Genomic DNA, 20,263 nt, shown 5'->3' on the forward strand with positions numbered 1-20,263 from the left:
TTTTTCTTTCCTCGTTCTCAATCTGCATTCCCTTTCTCTGAGATTGTCGCCGCGGCTCGTCATTGTACACGCGATCTGTACGGCAAGTGATGCAATGACAGCTGCCATTACCTCTGGCCTAATCCCATTGGCTCCGAGTCAATGGCTCAGCACAGTGTTTTTTTCTTTCGAGCGTTCTGACCTTTTCAGGCAATGCATCTTGTCTCAGCATGACATGCCTTATAGATAGATGGTTTGTTTGTCTTTTTTTTTTCGAATCAGATGGTCAGTTTGTCGTGAAATCTTGGAAAATTGCCGTATTAAAAGTTTAATATTTTTGCTGGTAACTTGGTCACATATAATAAAATAATGCGAAGTTTAAACTTGCCGATTTTGACGACTCCTTTGACCTCTCGCGCTGTCCCTCCCCGCCCGGCCCCGCACCGCCTGCGTCGCCGCGCCGAGCTCCAGGCGCCCCGCCTCCGGTCGGATTCCATGGCCAACAACAACCTCCCCCGCCGGATCATCAAGGTGCGTGCGATTCCGATCGCCCCCCTAACCCTTTCCGAATTTGGATCTGCGCCTGCAGGAGACGCAGCGGCTGCTCAGCGAGCCAGGTTTGTTCTCCTTCTCGCACGCAGACAATTCCGGTCGATTTCGGCGCCTCCCCGATGTTTGTCGTTCTGATTCGCGCGCGCGCGTGTGTGTGTGTGTGTGTCGATCCGTGCAGCGCCGGGGATCAGCGCCTCGCCGTCGGAGGAGAACATGCGCTACTTCAATGTCATGGTCCTTGGCCCCGCTCAGTCGCCCTACGAAGGCAAGATAGATACTACAACGTCGGTCCGCGTGTGGGAGCCCGTGCTCCCTCGGTAGTGACTGCAGGAGTGCCTTCGCCTTTGACTCCCCGTTGTTCTGATTCTCGAGTCCTGGGAGGTTGTGGCCTCCGCTCTCCTGGGACGGCCCATCCCGGTCTCCCCTTCAGCCATAGGGTTACCAGAGGGGTTCGACCTCCGGACGAACCAATCTATCGCAGGACAAGCTCCTCTGGCGTTCGATCGACAGATATTCTAGGGTCCAAAAAGAGAAGAAAAGAAAAATATCTATCTCTACTATACTTAATAAAGAACGTAAGGTTTTCATTTCATCTTTCTTCCCACCAGGTACCCCTTTTGCAACCTTTCATATATATGATAATCAATCACCTTAATTTACTTACCTTGTGAACCAATTCCATTTTAATTTACTTATCAAACTTCTAATCAAAATATAAGGTAATTTCACGGTCAGAATTTGATAAACATTTATTTACATAATCACATTATTATTGACAGGTAAATCACAAGTTAACGTAGTAAAATATTTATATCCCGGTGAAATGCACAGGCATTGTTCTAGTAAAACAAAGGATAAGAAAAGAAAAAAAAAGTGTCGGCTAATAAAAGGAAAGAAGAGGTTACCTCACTCCGTGGAAAGGAATATATCCCGTCAAAAGCGTAAAGAGAAATTCCCTAAAAAAAAAAGCGAAAAGAGAAAGGCAACGAATGGGCCTCTGTTCTTTCCTGCCTACGCACGCCACGATTCGCACGACTATAAATGACACTGCGTGCATATATTGTGAGCATACATACATTGCCCCAGCCAGTTCTCCATTCATTTTCCTGCTGCCGGTAAATCATCGACCACCTTTCCGGCCGGTTCTACAGTTTACCTATGTAAGTTGCCCTCTTTGCTTCTTTTAATAGTTTTTCGTAAATAAATAAATTAAAAGAAGAGCCTCTTAGTACATACTCCTACTACATTTACTTGTGTTGATCGATAGGAATCCATTACGGCCTTGTTTCGGTTGCGGGTGAATCCGAGTGGATTGAAGGGGTTTGAGGGGGATTTAAACCTCTTCTAAGTCAAAATATGAACCAATCCCTGCCAATCCCCTCCAATCCTCTTGGGGAGAGGATTAACCGAACAAAGCCTACAGAGGGAGGTGAAACCGATGTCCGAGGCCGAGGTGGTGGCGAATGCGTGGAAAGAATGGGGCCTCCAGGCGTTGGTGCTGCTCAGCTTCACATTCCAGGTGACGCTCCTCGTCTTGGCGGAGTTCCGCCGGTGCGTCGACTCGGGCGCTCTCAGGGCCTTGGTTTGGTCGGCATACACGCTGGCCGATGCGACGGCGATCTACGTGCTCGGCCATATGTCGGTGATCAGCAGGTCGCCGGAGCATGAGCTGATGGCGTTTTGGGCGCCGTTCCTGCTTCTGCACCTCGGCGGGCAGGACAACATCACCGCCTACGCCATCGAGGACAACCTGCTGTGGCTGCGCCACCTGCAGACCCTCGCCGTGCAGGTCGCCGCAGCCACGTACGTCATGTATGTGTCTTGGATCCTTGGCCAGCGGTCCTTGCTCCGGCCGGCCACCGCCCTCGTGTTTGTGGTCGGGGTTATCAAGTACGGGGAGAGAGTGTGGGCGCAGGCACCAGTCCGGGCGGCAGCAACTACCGGAGCGTCGAAAGGCATCAAGTGAAGCACATGTTTAGTTACGAAGTCGTCACGGACGCTACAGGCCGCGTTCTGGATACGGAGGCCTTGCTGCTCATAGCTCACAACCTGCTGGAAGTTCCCAAGGATCTATTTTTGGAGGGGGCGGTGTCCACTGAAGGCCTTGGCACAGATCTGACCGAGGAGAATGTGTACAAGGTGGCGGAGATGCAGCTCTCCCTCATGCACGACTTGTTCTACACCCTCTGCATCCGTGTAATCTCTCTTGTAGCCACCTCCACTGCGTTGTTGTTGTTTTTGTTGTTGTTTCAGGTACTGGGTGGTGATCATAAGGTTCATTAGGAGCAGAAGGCCACCGGCGGAGAGGACGACGCACAGAGACGGTGCCGGGCGGATCTTGCCGAGGCCGTAATTACATGCTTTTCCTCCTCGGATCACGTCCATACATGTTGCCTCCCTCTGCCGACCGCAATGCGTATGTCCAGATGTGCTATGCATTGCTTCCGCCAGGTAAAGGAGACACAACAAGACAGCTCGCTCTGCCGGCTCTGGAGTACAGGTCGGCCGAGGATCTGGCCAGCTCACTCCGGCGCATCGGGAACGCATTTATCACTGGATCGCCCGAGATTTCATTCCAAACTAGCACTGCGGTGACAGACAGATATGATTCAACAATGGCGATAATAGGAGCTAGGCTTGGCGCAAAGCTCATCGGCGAGGATGGGTTGGCAGGCTCAGCTACCGGTGGCATGCTAGAGCTCATCGGCGAGGATGGGTTGGCAGGCTCAGCTACCGGTGGCATGCTAGAGCTCATCGGCGAGGATGGGTTGGCAGGCTCAGCTACCGGTGGCATGCTAGAGCTCATCGGCGAGGATGGGTTGGCAGGCTCAGCTACCGGTGGCATGCTAGAGCTCATCGGCGAGGATGGGTTGGCAGGCTCAGCTACCGGTGGCATGCTAGAGCTCATCGGCGAGGATGGGTTGGCAGGCTCAGCTACCGGTGGCATGCTAGAGCTCATCGGCGAGGATGGGTTGGCAGGCTCAGCTACCGGTGGCATGCTAGAGCTCATCGGCGAGGATGGGTTGGCAGGCTCAGCTACCGGTGGCATGCTAGAGCTCACCGTCCAAGTATGGATAGAGATACTGTTCTACATAGCCTGCCGATGCAGCGCCTACTCTCATGCCAAACAGCTCAGCAACGGCTCCGAGCTCATCACCGTCGTTGCCCTTCTTGTGAGATATATCACTTAACGTCTCCTAAGGCCCTATTGTCCTCGTTGCCTCTCTTTGAAGGTGACGAAATGGATAAATTTGCCTGTGACCGATGAGTTGGTTCTCTCCGGTCCGATTGGCCCCTGACTGCCAGGAAGCAAGAGTCGCAAAATCATGTCGCACGTCATGTACGTATGACTCGACCTGGATATATGTAAGTAGAGTAGTAGTAAGCACAATCGAAGAATGTGACACTGGATATTGGTCTCAAAACGTTAAGGCGGAAAATACATGGTGCAAGAAATTGGGGAGGGGGGGAGGCGCTTTCGGGCTCGGCACACATAGAAATTTATGTTGAAATGGCGAAATCACCGAGTATTCATGTTGAGATGGCCAAGGTACAATGGCAGAATTTATCATCGGAGTGGCCTATGAAAAATAATAGACATGGATATTCTCACCACATAAAAATAACAATATATTAAACCACCGTGCATACACAATCATAGTGAGTGGATTTCTCCACACGGTAGTAGATATACTTGTGGTGACTACACACGTCACGTCAGGGGCATTGACTCGTTGCCCCTAATGAACCTTTGCTCGTCTCCACGGTGTAGCTTCGCGGCACATTCACTCTCCCTCGTAACCCCAAAATCATCACTTGCTCATATGAGGGTACTTGGATACGTTTTAGTCCCATGACTAAAAGTAGTGGGACTAAAACTTGCTAGCCTCATTCATGCTTGGATACAAATACTAAATAGACTAAAATCGAGTTAATGAGCATTTATTATTCTTCAAACCCTCCAATCCAGAACTTGCATGTGTTAAAGGAGATGAGTTAAATGAGGAGAGAGAGGACTAATCCATATTTTAGTAGGGTTCCCCTGACTAAAAAAAATTAGTCTCAAGATTAGTTCTAGCCTCTCTTTAGTCAGGGGTGATTGAAACTTTAGCCTCTAAAAGAGAATAGTTTTAGTCAGACTAAAAATAGTCCCTTGGATCCAAACATGCCCTATATGTGCTGGATTTCGCATAACTAGATCGCCCACTATGCGGCAGCATGAGGAGCAGCTAGGCGGCGACGCGCGAGATGCGGGAGTGAGGCGGCTAGGGTTATCTCCATGGGAGCCGGCATTTTATAGCCCCGTATGCAAAATGACAGAAATGCCCTCGGCGGGGCACAAGAATTACACGCGGTGGCATAAGATTTTTACAGCGAGAGGTAACTATTCATTGCAACAGTGACACCTCTTCGATCCGACGGCCAAGGTCTTCTAAGGACTCGATCCGACGGTCCAGATCAGATCAAGCAACCAGATCCGACGGACAGGAATGCCAAATCGCTGAGGAGGCTGGAGGTTCACTGTCATCCTTATTTCTTGATTGCAGACACACCTGGGAAAACACCTTGCTCACTCTGACAGACTGCACTGATAACGCCTTTCATCTCTAGATTGGCCATGCCCCCATCACAATCGATCTTTGTCTGACCCTCCAAAGGTTGGACCCAGGAAGCTGGTCCTCTCGGATGGCCTGCTCCCAAGCTCCCCTTTTGATCACCCATCACACTCAGCTGCTCCAAATCTCGCTTAATGAATAAGTGGAGGATGGGAATTATGTGTGCTACACAGAGTGGATCGATGGCCCACTAAGAGCATGCTTGGATACGTTTTAGTCCCATGACTAAAAGTAGTGAGACTAAAACTTGCTAGTCTCACCCATGCTTGGATCCAAATACTAAAGAGACTAAAATCTAGTTATTGAGCATTTATTATCCTCCAAACCCTTCAATCCAGAACTAAAGAGAGGAATTAAATGAGGAGAGAGAGAGCTAATACATATTTTAGTAGGTTTTCCATGACTAAAAGATTTTAGCCTCAAGACTAGTCCTAGCCTCTCTTTAGTCAGGGGTGCTTGGAACTTTAGCCTCTAAAAGAGACTATTTTTAGTCAGACTAAAAATAGTCCCTTGTATCCAAGCACCCTCTAAAGGTTTTTATTTTGTGAAGCACAAGTATACAACCATGTTCTAAAGCCCAAACTACTTTATAGCTCAAACAATGGATTAAAATCCAATCTGCTTTTATGGCCCAGAAAGGTGAAGAATCCTATTTGACGCTCCACGCAATGTAATTTTGCGCAAACTCACATGACCTAACGACTTTGGGCCTACGACCTACCTTTAGTGCTCAACAAAAAATATGCGAGTCTAACTTCCAACACTTTCTCCTTTTGCTTCTTGTTCGCTCGGTTTTTTTCCTGATTTTCACGTTTTCCCTTTATTTTTTTATTTTAATTTTAACAAATGTTGGCAGTAAAAAACATCCAAAAATTCTACAATATGTGTGCAAAATTTATAAAATGTTTGCACATTTTCCGAAAGAGGCATGCCCGCCTCTCGCGAAATCACAACCGTACTTTTCGCGGAAGCGAAACTGTGCCTCTGGTAGAAGGAAAAAAAGAAAAGAAAACACGTTTTTTTTTTCAAGGAGGCACGACCATGCCTGTCGCGAAAGCACAACCGTGACTCTCGCAAAAGCAAAACCGTGCCTCTAGCGAAAGGAAAAAAACAGAAAACATGTTTTTTTTTCATTTTCGAGAGGCACGGCCGTGACTCTCGTGAAAGCACAATTGTGCCTCTCATGGAAGCAAAATCGTGCCTCTCGTGAAAGAAAAAAATAAAAAATGCATTTTTTTTCGTTTCTGAGTGGGGCCGTGACTCTCGCTAAAGCACAACTGTGCCTCTCGCGGAAGCAAAACCGTGACTCTCGTGGAAGGAATAAAACAGAAAACATGTTTTTTTTCGTTTCCGAGAGGCACGACCGTAACTCTCGCGAAAGCAAAACCGTGCCTCTCGTGGAAGCAAAACCGTGACTCTCGTGAAAGAAAAAAATGCGTATTTTCACAGAAAAAATATTTCTTTTTCGAAAAAAATTGTTCCAAAAGCTAAGGAAGACCGGTGGAAAACCAAAATGTCAAAAAAAAACCAAAAAAATGCGTTTCAAAAGCCAAAAACACATGCGTAAAATTATAAAAAAATCTAAAGGGAGCGCCTAGAGCGCGACACTTGGCGGGCGGCTGAGAGCGCGCCAAGTGGCGCTGATCGTTGCGAGGCTCCCGAAGGAGCGCTCGTTAGTTAGTTGCTCTCGGAATACGAGCTCTTGCCTCCCCGCCCTTGTTTTTTTCCTTTTTTGTCTGCTTCCTTCGAAAAGATCAACAACATGAAATTTTGACATATTAAAAATACAGTACTGAAACAGATTCTTTGCAATTAATCAATTATTGTGATGGACAAACAATATGGTGGGACTCGGCGGCGGTAATATTCGCAGAATGTGTGGACACTAGTACTTCAATTGGGAATGTCGTTTATAAGCATTGTTATAGATCTTGTAATCAAGCGGCTCATGTGCTAGCTCATTTCGGTTACTGTAATAAGACTTCATTTAGTTGGTTGGACGAGCCCCCTGACTTTATGTCAGTAAGCTCATGGACGATGTAAACATTATTTAAGTTTTAATAAAGGTAGCCATGATGGCCTTCCTAAAAAATACAGTACTATAAGATTTTAAAAAGTCTAGAAATTCAATTTTGTAACAGATTCCAGAGCACGACCAGGCCAAGCCTGCGCCAGACCAGATCGGCCGCAACACGGGCACCATCCCACGACTACAGGGCCGCCGCTGCAAGCCGGCCCCGCCCGCACACCACCAGATCCGGGCACGGGGCCCCCAGATCTGCCGCCCCCGTTGGAGGAGAGGGGCTTCAGCCCGCCGACACCGAGCTCGCGATGACCATGCGCCGGCGCCGCACGAGCCAGCCACGAGCCGCCAGCCCCGTGGAAAAGAAGCCCCGCCGTCACCGCTGCCACACGGGCTTTGCCCGGCGGTGCATCTAGACAGCGGCGAGCGAGGGATACGACCGAGAAAGAGCTGTCGGCGGTGGCTTGGGTCGCCGTCCGTGTCGTTCGTGCGGAGCGACGCGGGGTTGTTCGCTAGGTAAGCACTTTTTGGGCATGGGTTATTTAAAAAAATGATATATCCGGCGTAATATTTATAAAAATTAATAAAAAAGTATTATATTTAAAAAATTAGCTGGAAAACTGCGGGATACCGACCGCACGAACTCGATGGAAAAAAAATGGTCATATTGCTAACCAAAATCTTTCTCCCCGTCGGTGAGCCCCAGCATGAGCGTCCCAGCCCCGGCGGCCACCCACCGCCACTGGAACCGCCTGATCCAGCTCGCCGTCGCGTCCGGGTCCTACACCCTCTGCCTCCGGCACTACGCCTCGCTCCTCGCCGCGGGCCTCCGCGGCGGCGACGCCTCCACCTTCCCTTCCCTCGCCAAGTCCTGCGCCGCGCTCCGCCTCCCGCGCCTCGGCCGCTCCCTCCACGCGCACGCCCTCCTCGCCGGCGCCGCCGGCGACGTCTTCGTCCGCACCTCGCTGCTCGACTTCTACGCCAAGTGCGCGTCCCTCCCGGACGCGCGCCGCCTGTTCGACGAAATGCCCACAAGCAGCCGGACCCTCGTGTCCTGGAACTGCATGGTCACCGCGTACAGCAAGGCTTCTCGTCTCGACGAGGCCGTCGCCATGTTCAACGTGATGCGGGGCCTAGGGGTGAGCCCCAGCGGGGGCACGCTCGTCGGCATGCTGTCCGGGTGCCTGGACTCAATGGCCACGAGAAACCTTGGCCTGTGCGTGTATGGATATAGCCACCTTGGCCTGTGCGTGTATGGATATAGCCTCAAGTCTGGGCTCGACGATGTTTTGCCGGTCTCGAACTCGGTGCTCACCATGCTTGTCCGTAATGGCCAGCTGCATGCCGCGTTGTTCTTGTTTGACTCTATGCACAACAAGTCTGTAGTTTCTTGGAGCGCAATGGCATCGGGGTTCTTGCAGACGGGCGACTCTAACAAAGTGTTTGCTCTGCTCAACCGCATGCAGGGTGCTGGGCACAGATTTGATTTGATCGCGCTGGTTAATCTCGTCTCAGCTGCTGCTCTGTTAGGGAATCTGTTGGTGGCCAAGGGCGTGCATGCTCTTCTCATCAAGAGCGGTTTTGAATCCGAGCAAGATCTTGTGTCATCATTGGTTAACTTATATGCCAAATGTGGGGATCTTGCGGCTGCTCAGGAGGTCTTCGATGCAGTTCACTGCAAGAACGTAGTGCTTTGGACTTCAATGATAAATGGATATGTTGAAGGTAGCCGCCCAGACAAGGCCTTGACAATGTTTGATAGCATGTTGCGCACAGATGTGCAGCCAAATGTGACAACAGTTTCATCAGTTCTTTCTGCCTGTGCTGATTTGGGGTCTGCTAATCATGCGAGAAAGGTTGAGGAGCATGTGGTGGCAATCGGACTGCAGTCACACCTGCGGGTCGCTACCGGACTGATAGACGCATACTGCAAGTGTGGGAGCGTTGAGCTGGCTAGGAAAATATTTGATGCGGTTACTGATAGAGACTTACCTATTTGGAGTGCCATGATTAATGGATATGCTTGCAATGGAGAAGGCAGTGAAGCTCTCATCCTTTTCAGCGAGATGCAAAAAGAAGGTGTTCAACCAGATGCCATTGTCTTTACCCATCTGTTAACAGCATGCAATTATTCTGGTTTAATAGATGAAGGCCTTCGATGTTTTCGCAGCATGACAGAGGAATATGGTATTGAACCATCTATTCAGCACTATATGTGCATAACTGATTTGCTATGTAAGTCTGGTCAAATTAGTATAGCTAAGGAGTTCTTTAAGAAGATCCCTGTTCAGTTACAGAATCAGGTTTTGGCTCCTATAGTAAGTGCATACAGTTCTCATTGTGCCGATTCTTCGATAGATTCAGTATCAGAGGAATTACTTAACCTGGACCCTCAAGATTCTGGTCACTGTGTCTTAGTGTCTAATATGCTCAGTTGTTTGGGGAATTGGAAGAAGGCGACAACCTATAGGACGCTACTAAACAAGAAAGGTTTGGTCAAGGAACCTGGAAGGAGTTGTATTGAACTGAGTGCTTAACCATGCTGCGAACACTTGATTCACATACTTTCGATCCTAACAGATGTCATTTGCTCTTTCAAGGTGAGCAGTTGGCACTTATGATGGAAAATAATTTCATGATCTCAAGTTTGTCTGTCTGTATTGTGGAGACTATATACTTGGATCCAATATGATTAAATATGATGTTTGGAGGTACTTTGGGTCCAGTTCACTGATTTGGGGTAACACGAAATGTGGCATCAAACCAGGAAATATTACGTTGAGGGCTTGAGGCCTCATGGGGGTCAGCTTCCCAGCCAGTGGCGGAGCCAGACCACCGCACCTATGGAACCCGAACAGCGAACAAGCCTAAACTGTTCATCTCCAGCCCCTGTGATGGGACTGTTGCTTATTAGATGTTCACCAGACGAACCTGGGCTGGAGGTTAGTGTTTATAATCTTACAAAGAAAGAAAGATGGGAATGCAGCCATTAACGTCTTCATCATAGCATCATGGAATTTAACTAGAGATGGAGCGTATGGACTATAGCACTATGTTAGTGTCTTGCTTCCATACAAGTTGAATTGAAGTTACAATTTGCTTCAATTTTGCATTTGACAATATGTAGATGTTGTATATATCAAAAAATTATATTTACTAAGGGCTCTATGACTAAAATTATTACTTCTGTCCATATAGAAATATTTTGAATTAGCTTCTAGTGAGAAACATAGTAACATGTGTAGGTTTGAATTTACGGAAACATTTACAGCAAAATATGACTGTTCATGACTATGATTAAGATTATTACTTCAGTCCACCTAGAAATATCTTGAATTAGCTTCTAGTGAGAAACATAGTAGCATGTGTAAGTTTGCATTTACGTAAACATTTGCAGCAAAATATGACTGCTCGCGCCTTTTGTGTTACCTATAGAGAATACATTAGCTGCCAAATTTTTGAATATCTCTATGGAATGAAGAAGATTACTATCTGCCTTAAAAGGAGCATTTTCTCGTACAAATCAGGTCCTGTTATCATAGAATTGCAAAATTAACTCATAATTTGTTCCAAAGCAATCTCACATTTAGTATTCATGATGTGCATACTAAAAATTTACTGTATTGGACTTGGAGGAACAAGAGACCGCATCCTTGTGAACTTTAAATCATAAAACCACAATCTCATATTCGTGGTAACTTTTTGCCTAGGAAGCGCCAGAAAGTACACAATTTTTTTGTGGGAGAAGAAACCGAACAAAAGAGACAAGGTTCTAACTGGTCAAATCTATCCATACCATGATAACAACAAACTGGTCAATGACCATGCTAACAGTATCAGTTCATTCCTGAACAAACCAAAGTTTTTTTTTAACCTTGAACAAATCAGAGTTTTGCATTTGACAACACGTAGATGTTGTACTCCCTCCGTTCCTAAATAAGTCTTTTTAGAGATTCCACTATGGACTAAATACGGATGTATACAGACATATTTTAGAGTGTAGATTCAATCATTTTGCTCCGTATTTAGTCCCTTATTGGAATATCTAAAAAGACTTACATTTAGGAACGGAGGGAGTATATATGAAGGTTTTTATTTTCTAAGGGTTCTATAATACAGATTATTACTTCAGTCCATATAGAAATATTTTGAATTAGTTTCCAGTGAGAAACATAGTAACCTGTGCAAGTTTGCATTTACGTAAACATTTGCAGCAAAATACGACTGTTCATGCCTTTTGTGTTACCTATAGAGAACACATTAGCTGCCAAATTTTTGAACTATATCTCTATGGATTGAAAAAAAAAATATTATCTGCCTTAAAAGGAGCATTTTCTCGTATGGATCATGTCCTGTTATCGTAGAAATTGCAAATCAACTCATAATTTGTTCAAAAGCATTCACAATTAGGATTTACGATGTGCGTGCCAAAATTTATTGTATTGGATGAACAAGAGAAGGGCATCCTTGTGAACGACGTAAAACTCCCATCTTATAACGACGTCTCTCAATCAGAATATTTTTTAGGATAGTCTCGTTCAGATAATTTCTTCATCACTGGACTTTAAATTAACAGAAAGACTATGCCCGGGCCATGTTTGAAATTAAGGTGGATTATCATAATTCGTTTTGCGTACTCAGTTATTGTATGTGCGTATTCTACTGTTTATGGAGTACTCAGTTATGTACTCAGTTATTGTACAAAATTCGAAGGGCAAAAAAGAAACCGCTTCCAAAACAGCAAAGCAAACTGAGAAAACAAAAATCCAAAGCAGGAAAAAAAAAACAAATTCAGCAAGAGAAGGAAAAAAACATTTCATCAATTAATCAATTAAAAAAATGGAATTCGGGATCAGATGGTAAGTCACTGGGGCGCCCCATTGTCGTAACAGGCTTGGTTGGGGCGGACACCCCTCTCGCATTGTAGCGAGCTGATACCACTCATCATCTCCCTTTTGCTGCCTGAAGGATCATGCTTTCCAACGGCGCACCCGCTCCCTCTTTTATAGCGCCCGCAGGCTCGCCCTCCGCTGCGGCCAGCGGTATGGGACTAAACAAAACCAGCTGCGGCCAGTGTCAAACAAAAGGGGCTCAGATGCTCCTGGCTCACACTCCCCACTCGGCCCATGCTCCTCTGATGCGTGTGTGTGGGCTGAGTGAGTGTTTGATTTACGGTGGATCTCCTCCTCATACAGGTCAGCTGTAAGGCCCATGGGCTTGTGACTAACGACTGTTCGATTTACGGCGGGCCATCATTCTCAAAAGGAAAATGGTTCATTTACGGTGGATGATGATTGGTGCATCATTCATCTTTGAACGAACGCTTCCTTCCTTCAAATGTCCCTTCATTTTTTTAAATGATCGATTACGACTTGCATTTCAAGGTTCACAAGCAGTGGCAGTACGTGCTGATTTTATTTTATTTTCATGACTTTTTAAACAACTGCACCAAGGTTTTTTTTTTAGCAACTGCATAAAAAATTCTTCGACTTTTTTTTTTCAAAACGGAGGCATAAGATTTGCCTCATCTATTAAATAAGGAGAGAATAGAGTTTAGAGTTTTACACGACACCTCATACAAGCGACATGACAATTACTCACATACAATGATAGTCCCTAGCTTCTTGGCGCCGGCAGTAACCCATAACTTTGCCTCACCAATGATGGTTTGGAGGAGAATAGGCGGTGGCGCAATTTTTTGCCGAAATACCCTAGCATTTCGCTCGTTCCAAATGGTCCAAGAGGTGAGCATGACGAGAGAGGACATGGCATGCCAATTCGGGTTTCAGTCATCGGTACGCTTGACCCACCACTCCTTGACGGATTCATCAAGATGCCAATCGGGAATGTTGACGTGAGGTAGCCCAAGCTTCTCGATGATAGATCTCCAAAGCCTAAGAGTGTAACGACACTTGAAGAAGAGGTGTGGCCCCGTTTCTTGCTCTCTCTTGCATAGTGGACAGAGACCACAATTGACCCAACCACGCTTCTCCAATCGATCGGCGGTTCAAATTCGGTCTTGCAGGGCAAGCCACGCAAAGAATTTTACCTTAGGGGGTGCCCAAGCCTTCCAAAACATACGGTCCATGGGAGAGAGAGTCAATCCAAGGAACAGAGCCTTGTACGCAGTGGCCGCCGAGTAGATCCCATTGTTCGCGTGCTTCCAAGTAATGTGGTCTTCGGCTTGGTCGTCAAGGGGGAAGTCATGAACAAGCATCCAAAGAGTGAAGAATTCGCTAATGTGGCGAATGGAGATAACAATGTTTGGATTGATTTTGAGAATCCATGCATTCTCATAGAGGGCTTCACGCACCTTCCAATTCTTTCTCCTTGAAGCCTCGCAGATTAATGGAGCAATATCCATGGGTTTCCGCCCAAATAGCCAAGGGGAGTCCCAGAACGGTGTTTTTGCACCATCACCCACAGTGATAATTGTAGAGGCGTAGAAAAACTCGAGGTCCTCGGCGGTGCAAGGGTTACCAAACCCCACCCAAGGCTTGTGGGGCTCCTTCCATTCATACCACAGCCAACGAAGACGTAAAGCCCGCGAAAATTCTTCGGTGTTGAGTACCCCCAGGCCACCATATTCCTTTGGCCTATAAACTATTTTCCAATTGACTTTGCATTTGGCTCCCGTTGTCTTACCGCACCGGACCATAGGAACGACCTCTCCAATTTTTTCAGGTTGTTGAGCGTACTTGGCGGCACAATGAGAGGCGTGATTGAGTAGATCGCTTGGGATGAAATGACCGATTTGACAAGTGTCGTGCGGCCGATGGTAGTGATATTTTGGCCGTCCCAAGTGGCCAATTTGCTCGCCGCCTTGTCCTGGCCGTCCCAAGTGGCCAATTTGCTCGCCTCCTTGTCCTCAAGGTATTGAAAATCCACCTTTCTGAGCTGCCAACCAGAGAGAGGCAAGCCAAGATACTTCACCGGGAAAGTAGCACGAGTTGCAGGCAAGCTCAGAAGAGTGTGCCCAAGATTAAGATGACTACATCGAATTGGCACAACGGAGCTTTTCTGAAAGTTGGTGCATAGACCTGTCACTTCGCCAAAACCTCTCAAGATGGAAGCAAGATTGTCAATGTCCCTTTTGATAGGAGCCAGAAAAACAACAGCATCATCCGCATATAGGGAGGTTCTGACCGCATGGAGCTGAACCTTAGCCTTGGAGAACAAGTTCTTGCTCCACTCAGATAGACGGATCGCAGTTTTTTTTAGCTTATGGTACAGAACTTGGTATGGCTCTTCGACTTTTAGACGACTGCACCAAGAATTTTTTACGAGTCCAGTCAATGAAGGCAGTACAAGGCGCTGTTGTGATAAGACTGATAATCATCAGATGAAAGAAATCATTCATGTTTGGATTACCATCTGCTAATGCCCCCAGGTACACGAGAAATTCTTATGCCACTCAGTACACGCCACCAGCATCCATGCAAGCGCGAAATTCTGTTCCTCGCCAGAAAGTTAAAAAAAAAAACATCTTTTTAGTAAGGAGAAAGATAGAGGGCACAGCAACAGAGTGCAGCTCAAAAACATTTGGTTTCCAATCACAAAAACATAGGTCAGAGGATGACAACGGCAAAACGAAAACCGCGCGGAGAAGATTCGGAGATCCAGCAAAGCGATTGCATTCCACGCGGCTCCATGGCGCCGACTCCTTCGTTGCCTTGCATCTTCTCTCCTTCTGGGTTTTGCTGTGCTGAATGGATCATATGACTTGGTAGTTTGGTACACCGCCGAATCTGGATGAAATCAGGGCAAAAGAAAATATTAGCAGATGATGACTGTGCAGTTAGAACACCAAATCTGAATGAAATCGGGGGCAAAAGAACATATTATTAGCAAATGATGGCCTTGCGGTTAGAACATCGGAATGCAGATAAGAAATGATGCATATTGCAGTATATATAGTACTGTAGTAGATGATCTTGTGTGGTGAAGAAAATTGTCAAATAACTCAATTTTTGCAGTTAATATGGCTGCAGCATGATTGATGTACTAATATTGACTCTCAAGTATTACGATCTGAAGTTCCCAACAAAAATAAATGTGACTAAAGGGGGGCCGATCACGGGGATCCCTCCCTTTACGTTGTTAGGTAGAATATGAGAGACCTTTCTGTGGATTACACACATTAGCACCCCACGGATTCGAACACTGGTGGACAAGTTTACCAGCCTAAACTCTAGCCATTCTTGTTCGCAAAAAAAAAGAAAGAAAAGAGGAGCCGTTCTTAACTACAACTATAGTTGGAAACTTCTTAGAAATTCACAGTTGCCAAATAAAATACTCCCAAAATATTTTCCTCAAAAGGAATCCAAAATCAGTCGTTCAAGAATAGGTATTTCAGCATGTCTATCAAAATCCCTGAGTTGCCAAATTGGACTGCTGCACACTGTTGCAGCAAGTAGTCTGAATTCAGTAAATCTGCTACCGCATGGCCTCTGTAAGAAGCATCTCCTAAGGTTGGCTAAATTTAGTATGGTATATCTATTGCTTTCTAGCAATGCTATTCTCTAGGAACTTGGAAGTTGGAATAGCAGTGTACCAGCCCCAATTTGGCAGCTACAATCAGCTTTATTTTCTTGAGAAAACACTCCCTTTGGTTGGCTACTGCTGGCTAAGTTCTGAAATTAACTACTCCATTTTTGGAAATGACTTCGTCTGGACTCTGGAGTACCACATTTGTAAATGACATTGTCTGGACTCTGGAGCAATTCAAATTCAAATAAACTAGCAGCAGCCTATGCATTGAATGACCAATAGCGATTCATGCAAGATTTTTATCTCAGTGTAACAATGACAATGGAACAGGTGCAGTTAAACTACTCTAAAAGTTTATTTATTTTTTGCAGGGAAACAACTCACCTCCCAAGAAGAAACTATGTCTTCCTTTCCTCCTTGAAGTCCCAGAGCTGCAGCCTCCGCTCCGGCGCATTGGCCGCCGCAGGAGCAGCCGCAGCAGCAGCGTTGTTGCCTCCAAGAAAGAAGGGAAACATAGGCGAAGGCTCGGCTGGAGCAGCAGAGAACCTCTGCATCAGGAACGGGTGCTGGGACGGGGGCCACTGAGGCGTGGAGACGGTGTTGGACTGAAGTGTGCTCCTGTCGAAGGAGACAGAGGCATGGTGGTGGTGGTGGTGGTGGTGGCAGTGCTGCTGGTCCTGGGAGAAGGTGAGCTGGGGAATCATCTCGAAGGACATGGGCGCGATGTGCGAACCCGGGGCGGCGTAGTAGGCAAGCGTCGGCTGCTGCTGCTGATGCTGATGCTGCATTGGCTTGTCGGCGGCGTTGGAGCAGTGCAGGAGCCCGGCAAACGTGCCATTGGCACTGCCCCCGTTGTATGCACTGGCTTGGTGAGCGGCATTGTCATTGTCGGCAGGGCCGTTGGCGAGCGAGAGCACGGAGCCCTTGCTGGTCTCCGAGGTGCTGACCTCCGCGGTGTCTTCTGCTGCTGGGGAGGCGACAGGGAAGGCGAAGGAGCAGTCCAACGACGGGAGACCATCGATGGCGGTGGCGGCGGCTTGGATGAGCCACTCGATGGCCTTGCTGGGCTGGTCGACACCCAGGCGGTCCTGGATGTCATAGAACTGAATGGCCGTCTGCACCGAGAGCCGGATGCGGCGGTCGCGGAGGCCGCGCGAGGTCACCACCTTGCTGTGCCGGTCCTTGCCGCCCGCCGCCGCGCGCGCCACCCGGAAACTCCGCCACGCATCCGCCGAGTCGCCGCCGCCGCCCACCGCCCGCAGGCGCTTGCAGGAATTGCGGTCCTTGTCTGCCTCTTCCATGGCCCCCCTAGGTCATGCCAGTCCGCAGCTTCCTCTGCTCATTTTGGGGTAGGATTCAGAGAAGAAAAAACAAGTTAGCACCAAATCCTGCACAAACATTTGGGTTTTCTTTTTTCTTGAGAAATGATGCAGGTGTGGCAATAACTCAAGTTCTTGAAGCAAGGTTTTATTAAACAACAAAACATTCCTTTTCAAGAAGAAGAAACAACAGCAAAATCATACAGAGGAATTGTAGTTAAAAAAATTCTGCAGAGTCAAAATCTGAAACAAACATGCTACCAGTCCATAGCCCACTTGCTCTTATCCTCTGCTAGATGAGCTCTTTTAGCACCCAAAAGTTGCAGCTTGTGAAAAAAGCAGCAGCAGCTTTGTCAGAGGAATCTGCTGCTCTATCTACTCCTACGTCTGAACATTAGTACTGTAGTAGATGATGTTGTTGCATAAATGCATGGCTCCCCCGCCCTGTTCCCCGTCTATATTTAACATAATTAATCAAGGATATTCTACTTAGGGATTCTTCTATATCTATAAGAACCTCCCAATTATGCACAGCCAAATCTGGCAAGGACGTGGGGATAATCGTAAGCGGGAAACCCCCCTAAAAAAATCCGTGGAAAATAGAAAGGAAAACCTAGCTTTACGGGCGCATTACAAGAGCAAGACAGCCCCCAAATCTCAACCGAGTATACTACTGTAGCTCTCGCCACCGCCATTACTCATCTACTATCTATTATCAACCAAAGGGGACAAATCTTTGGAAGCAACGGCGCTAAGATACTCCTGGGGAATGGGAATAGAAACAGGCAAAAGCAAAACCATATCCAAGAGAGGATGGACATGGACTCCCCAAAGAACCCAATCTCGCACGGAAAAATGCACGCGCCAGGCAAGCCCGGCCGAGCTCCGGCCGGCACAGGTCAAGGACGCGTCGACGGAGGGTGGGGGAGGGGGGAAGCCGGTCGCTCACCTGACGGGGCGGAGGAGGTGGGGCGACGGGGACGGACGGCGGCGGCGGCGGAGCGGGGGACCGGAGCGTGGCGGGTCCGAAACGGCAGGGGCCAGCGCGCAAAAGAGAGGGAGGGGAGGGGAGAGGACTGGAGTGAGGTGAGGGAGTGGAGCTGTAGCTGTAGCTAGCGGGCTGACAGCTGCCGGTGGGCTGGCTTATCGGCTGACGCCTGCCAGGCCGTTTTGCAGAAAGGGCCTCGGCCTTCTCGCGCGCGCGCCGCACAGTAGCATGCAGGGGCTTGACCGCATAATGTTTTGGGGGGACGGGGGGCTTGACCGAGAATGTTCCCGGATTGCGGTCTGTCGGCCGTAATCCGTTGCTGATTAGTTCCTGATTAGAACACGCTGTCTGTCGGTGCAAAGAACCAAAGCTCCACCAATGCCTTTTTTTCTTGATGCTTGAAGTTCTAGGTTTATCTTAGGTCAAAAAATTTATGTTTTTTTTTTCGGACGAAGGGAGTATATCAAGTATATCAATCAAACATTATAAAAGGAGCATTTCTATTGTACTCCCTCCGTTCCGATTTACTCGTCGTGGGTTTAGTTCAAATTTGAACTAAAACCACGACGAGTAAATTGGAACGGAGGGAGTATATAGTTGATGTTGTAGACGTTCATATATTTTTCTCTAAACTTGATCAAACTTTAATATGTGTTTCTTTTTGCGAGAAAAAGGAGGTTACATTCGTTTGTGTGCAACAAATCAATCTCCGAGGGACCTGACTTAAGCCACACGGCAGCGCGCTTGTTACGATGACCTAGTTGAGCAAGACCATGAGCCACGCCGTTGCACGAGCATCATACTGTCGAGATGGTGAAATCTCACCGATGATGCCAGCATTTGGTGAGCGGCCGACTTTCACCTCCATGATCGCCTTGGCTGCAACCTCCGAATCAGTCTCGATAATGAAAGGTTTTGCACCATTCTTGGGGGAGAGCGATGCCCTCTGCGCATGCAGATAGCCAGCTTCAAGGGGACTATTACAAGCGTACAAATATCGGCATGAAGAAAAGACCAGCCCTTGCTTCTTCATCTCGGAGGACCATGCTGGCACCTTCCTCGCTAGCATCCGCATGAAAAGCTCGTCGACGTTCAGCTTATTCCAACCGACCGGCGGTGGCGTCCAGTGGTCAGGTGGGCGTCCGCTGACCATGGCCAGGCCATGCATTTCCTTCTTACGTCTGCCCATATTACATGTGACCACCATCTCCCCCTTCACAAGATCTCCATGAGGATGCTGCTGAAGACACAATATCGATTCAATATAACTACACAAGAACCGTGTAGATGCTTCAGTTGTTGGTGGCTTCTTCTGGTGGGTCCCACGAAGACCAGTGTGTTTTACGATTCCCTTTTTTTGAGCCCCACCAAAAGTTGCTTACGAATCTAGTCAGATCATCACAGACCGAGAAAGGCAGTTTAAAAACTCCCATAAGATAAGTTGGTAGGGCCTATGCGACAGCCTTGATCATGACTTCTTTCCCTGCATGCGACAGAGTATCGCCCCATATCATAATGCGCTTGGTCAGCCTTTGTCGGAGGTTTTGGAAGTGTCCCCGATGCATGCGCCCTTCCGGAGTTGGCAGTCCGAGATATTTACTTTCAACGCTGCCACGGGGATCTGGAGCACTCTCCTTACCTCCTCTTGGCAAGTAGCCGGACAGCTAGGACCAAACATGATAGAGCATTTTTGAGGGTTTATTAGATGGCCGTGGCACATGCATACCCATGGACAATATCCTTTATAGCTTCAGCTTGTTCTTTGTTTGCTTTAAAGAAAAGAAGTGTGTCGTCCGCAAAAAGCAGATGAGAGATGTCCAGTACACCTCGACATATTTTGACTGGCTGAATTGCATTTGTCTCCACTCCCTGTCTCAATAGTGATGGAAGACCATCAGGAACAAACAGGAATAAGAACGGGATAGAGGGTCGCCTTGTCGAAGCCATGGTGCAAAGGAATCCAAGAGAGTTCCATTAAATTTAACCTGATACCTCACCGTGATCACACAAGGCATGATCCACTGTATCCACCGGTGAGCGAAGCTCATCTTTTGCATAGATTGGTCCAAGAACCTCCAATCCACGCGATCATACGCTTTGGATAAGTCTAGTTTGTATGCGCAAAAACTGTTATCCGGTTTTTCTCCTGGTTGATAAAATGAAAGCATTCAAAAGCAAGAAGAGCGTTGTCTGTGATCAGCCTTCCAGATACAAACGCACTCTGAGTGGGTGATATGATGTCATCCAATATTGGTCGCAACCTGTTGTCAAGGCACTTGGCAACAATTTTGTAAAT

The 20,263-nt window shown here is 47.5% G+C and overlaps 2 protein-coding genes, 1 long non-coding RNA gene and 1 other non-coding gene across 4 annotated transcripts; 2 read left to right on the forward strand and 2 right to left on the reverse strand.

The window, feature by feature from the left end:
• The first annotated feature begins 410 nt into the window (after positions 1-410).
• LOC123115540 (uncharacterized) lies at positions 411-809 on the forward strand. Its single transcript, XR_006456655.1, has 3 exons — positions 411-510; positions 569-596; positions 710-809. It is a non-coding gene; the product is annotated as an uncharacterized lncRNA (long non-coding RNA).
• Positions 810-7,821: 7,012 nt separating this feature from the next.
• Positions 7,822-10,599, forward strand: LOC123110253 (pentatricopeptide repeat-containing protein At1g11290, chloroplastic-like). The gene has a single exon (XM_044530728.1). It carries the CDS (start codon positions 7,878-7,880, stop codon positions 9,705-9,707), a length of 1,830 nt encoding a protein of 609 aa, XP_044386663.1. The 5' UTR covers positions 7,822-7,877; the 3' UTR covers positions 9,708-10,599.
• Positions 10,600-12,018: 1,419 nt separating this feature from the next.
• On the reverse strand, positions 12,019-12,123 carry LOC123118145 (small nucleolar RNA Z279/snoR105/snoR108). Its single transcript, XR_006457749.1, has one exon. It is a non-coding gene; the product is annotated as a small nucleolar RNA Z279/snoR105/snoR108 (small nucleolar RNA).
• Positions 12,124-14,513: 2,390 nt separating this feature from the next.
• Positions 14,514-18,081, reverse strand: LOC123110254 (transcription factor PCF8). The gene is made up of 3 exons (XM_044530729.1): positions 17,929-18,081; positions 16,045-16,995; positions 14,514-14,918 (listed from the first exon to the last, which is right to left on the reverse strand). The coding sequence occupies exon 2, from the start codon at positions 16,959-16,961 to the stop codon at positions 16,059-16,061; it is 903 nt and encodes a 300-aa protein (XP_044386664.1). The 5' UTR covers positions 16,962-16,995; positions 17,929-18,081; the 3' UTR covers positions 14,514-14,918; positions 16,045-16,058.
• Between the last annotated feature and the right edge of the window lie 2,182 nt (positions 18,082-20,263).

The sequence above is a fragment of the Triticum aestivum genome, chromosome 5B, assembly GCF_018294505.1.
Source record: "Triticum aestivum cultivar Chinese Spring chromosome 5B, IWGSC CS RefSeq v2.1, whole genome shotgun sequence".
NCBI classification, from domain to species: Eukaryota; Viridiplantae; Streptophyta; class Magnoliopsida; order Poales; family Poaceae; genus Triticum; species Triticum aestivum.

What these genes read in the sequence shown, in the direction of transcription:
- LOC123110254 (XM_044530729.1), bottom strand. Translation starts at nt 16,961, where the DNA reads ATGGAAGAGGCAGACAAGGACCGCAATTCCTGCAAGCGCCTGCGGGCG.
- LOC123110253 (XM_044530728.1), top strand. Translation starts at nt 7,878, where the DNA reads ATGAGCGTCCCAGCCCCGGCGGCCACCCACCGCCACTGGAACCGCCTG.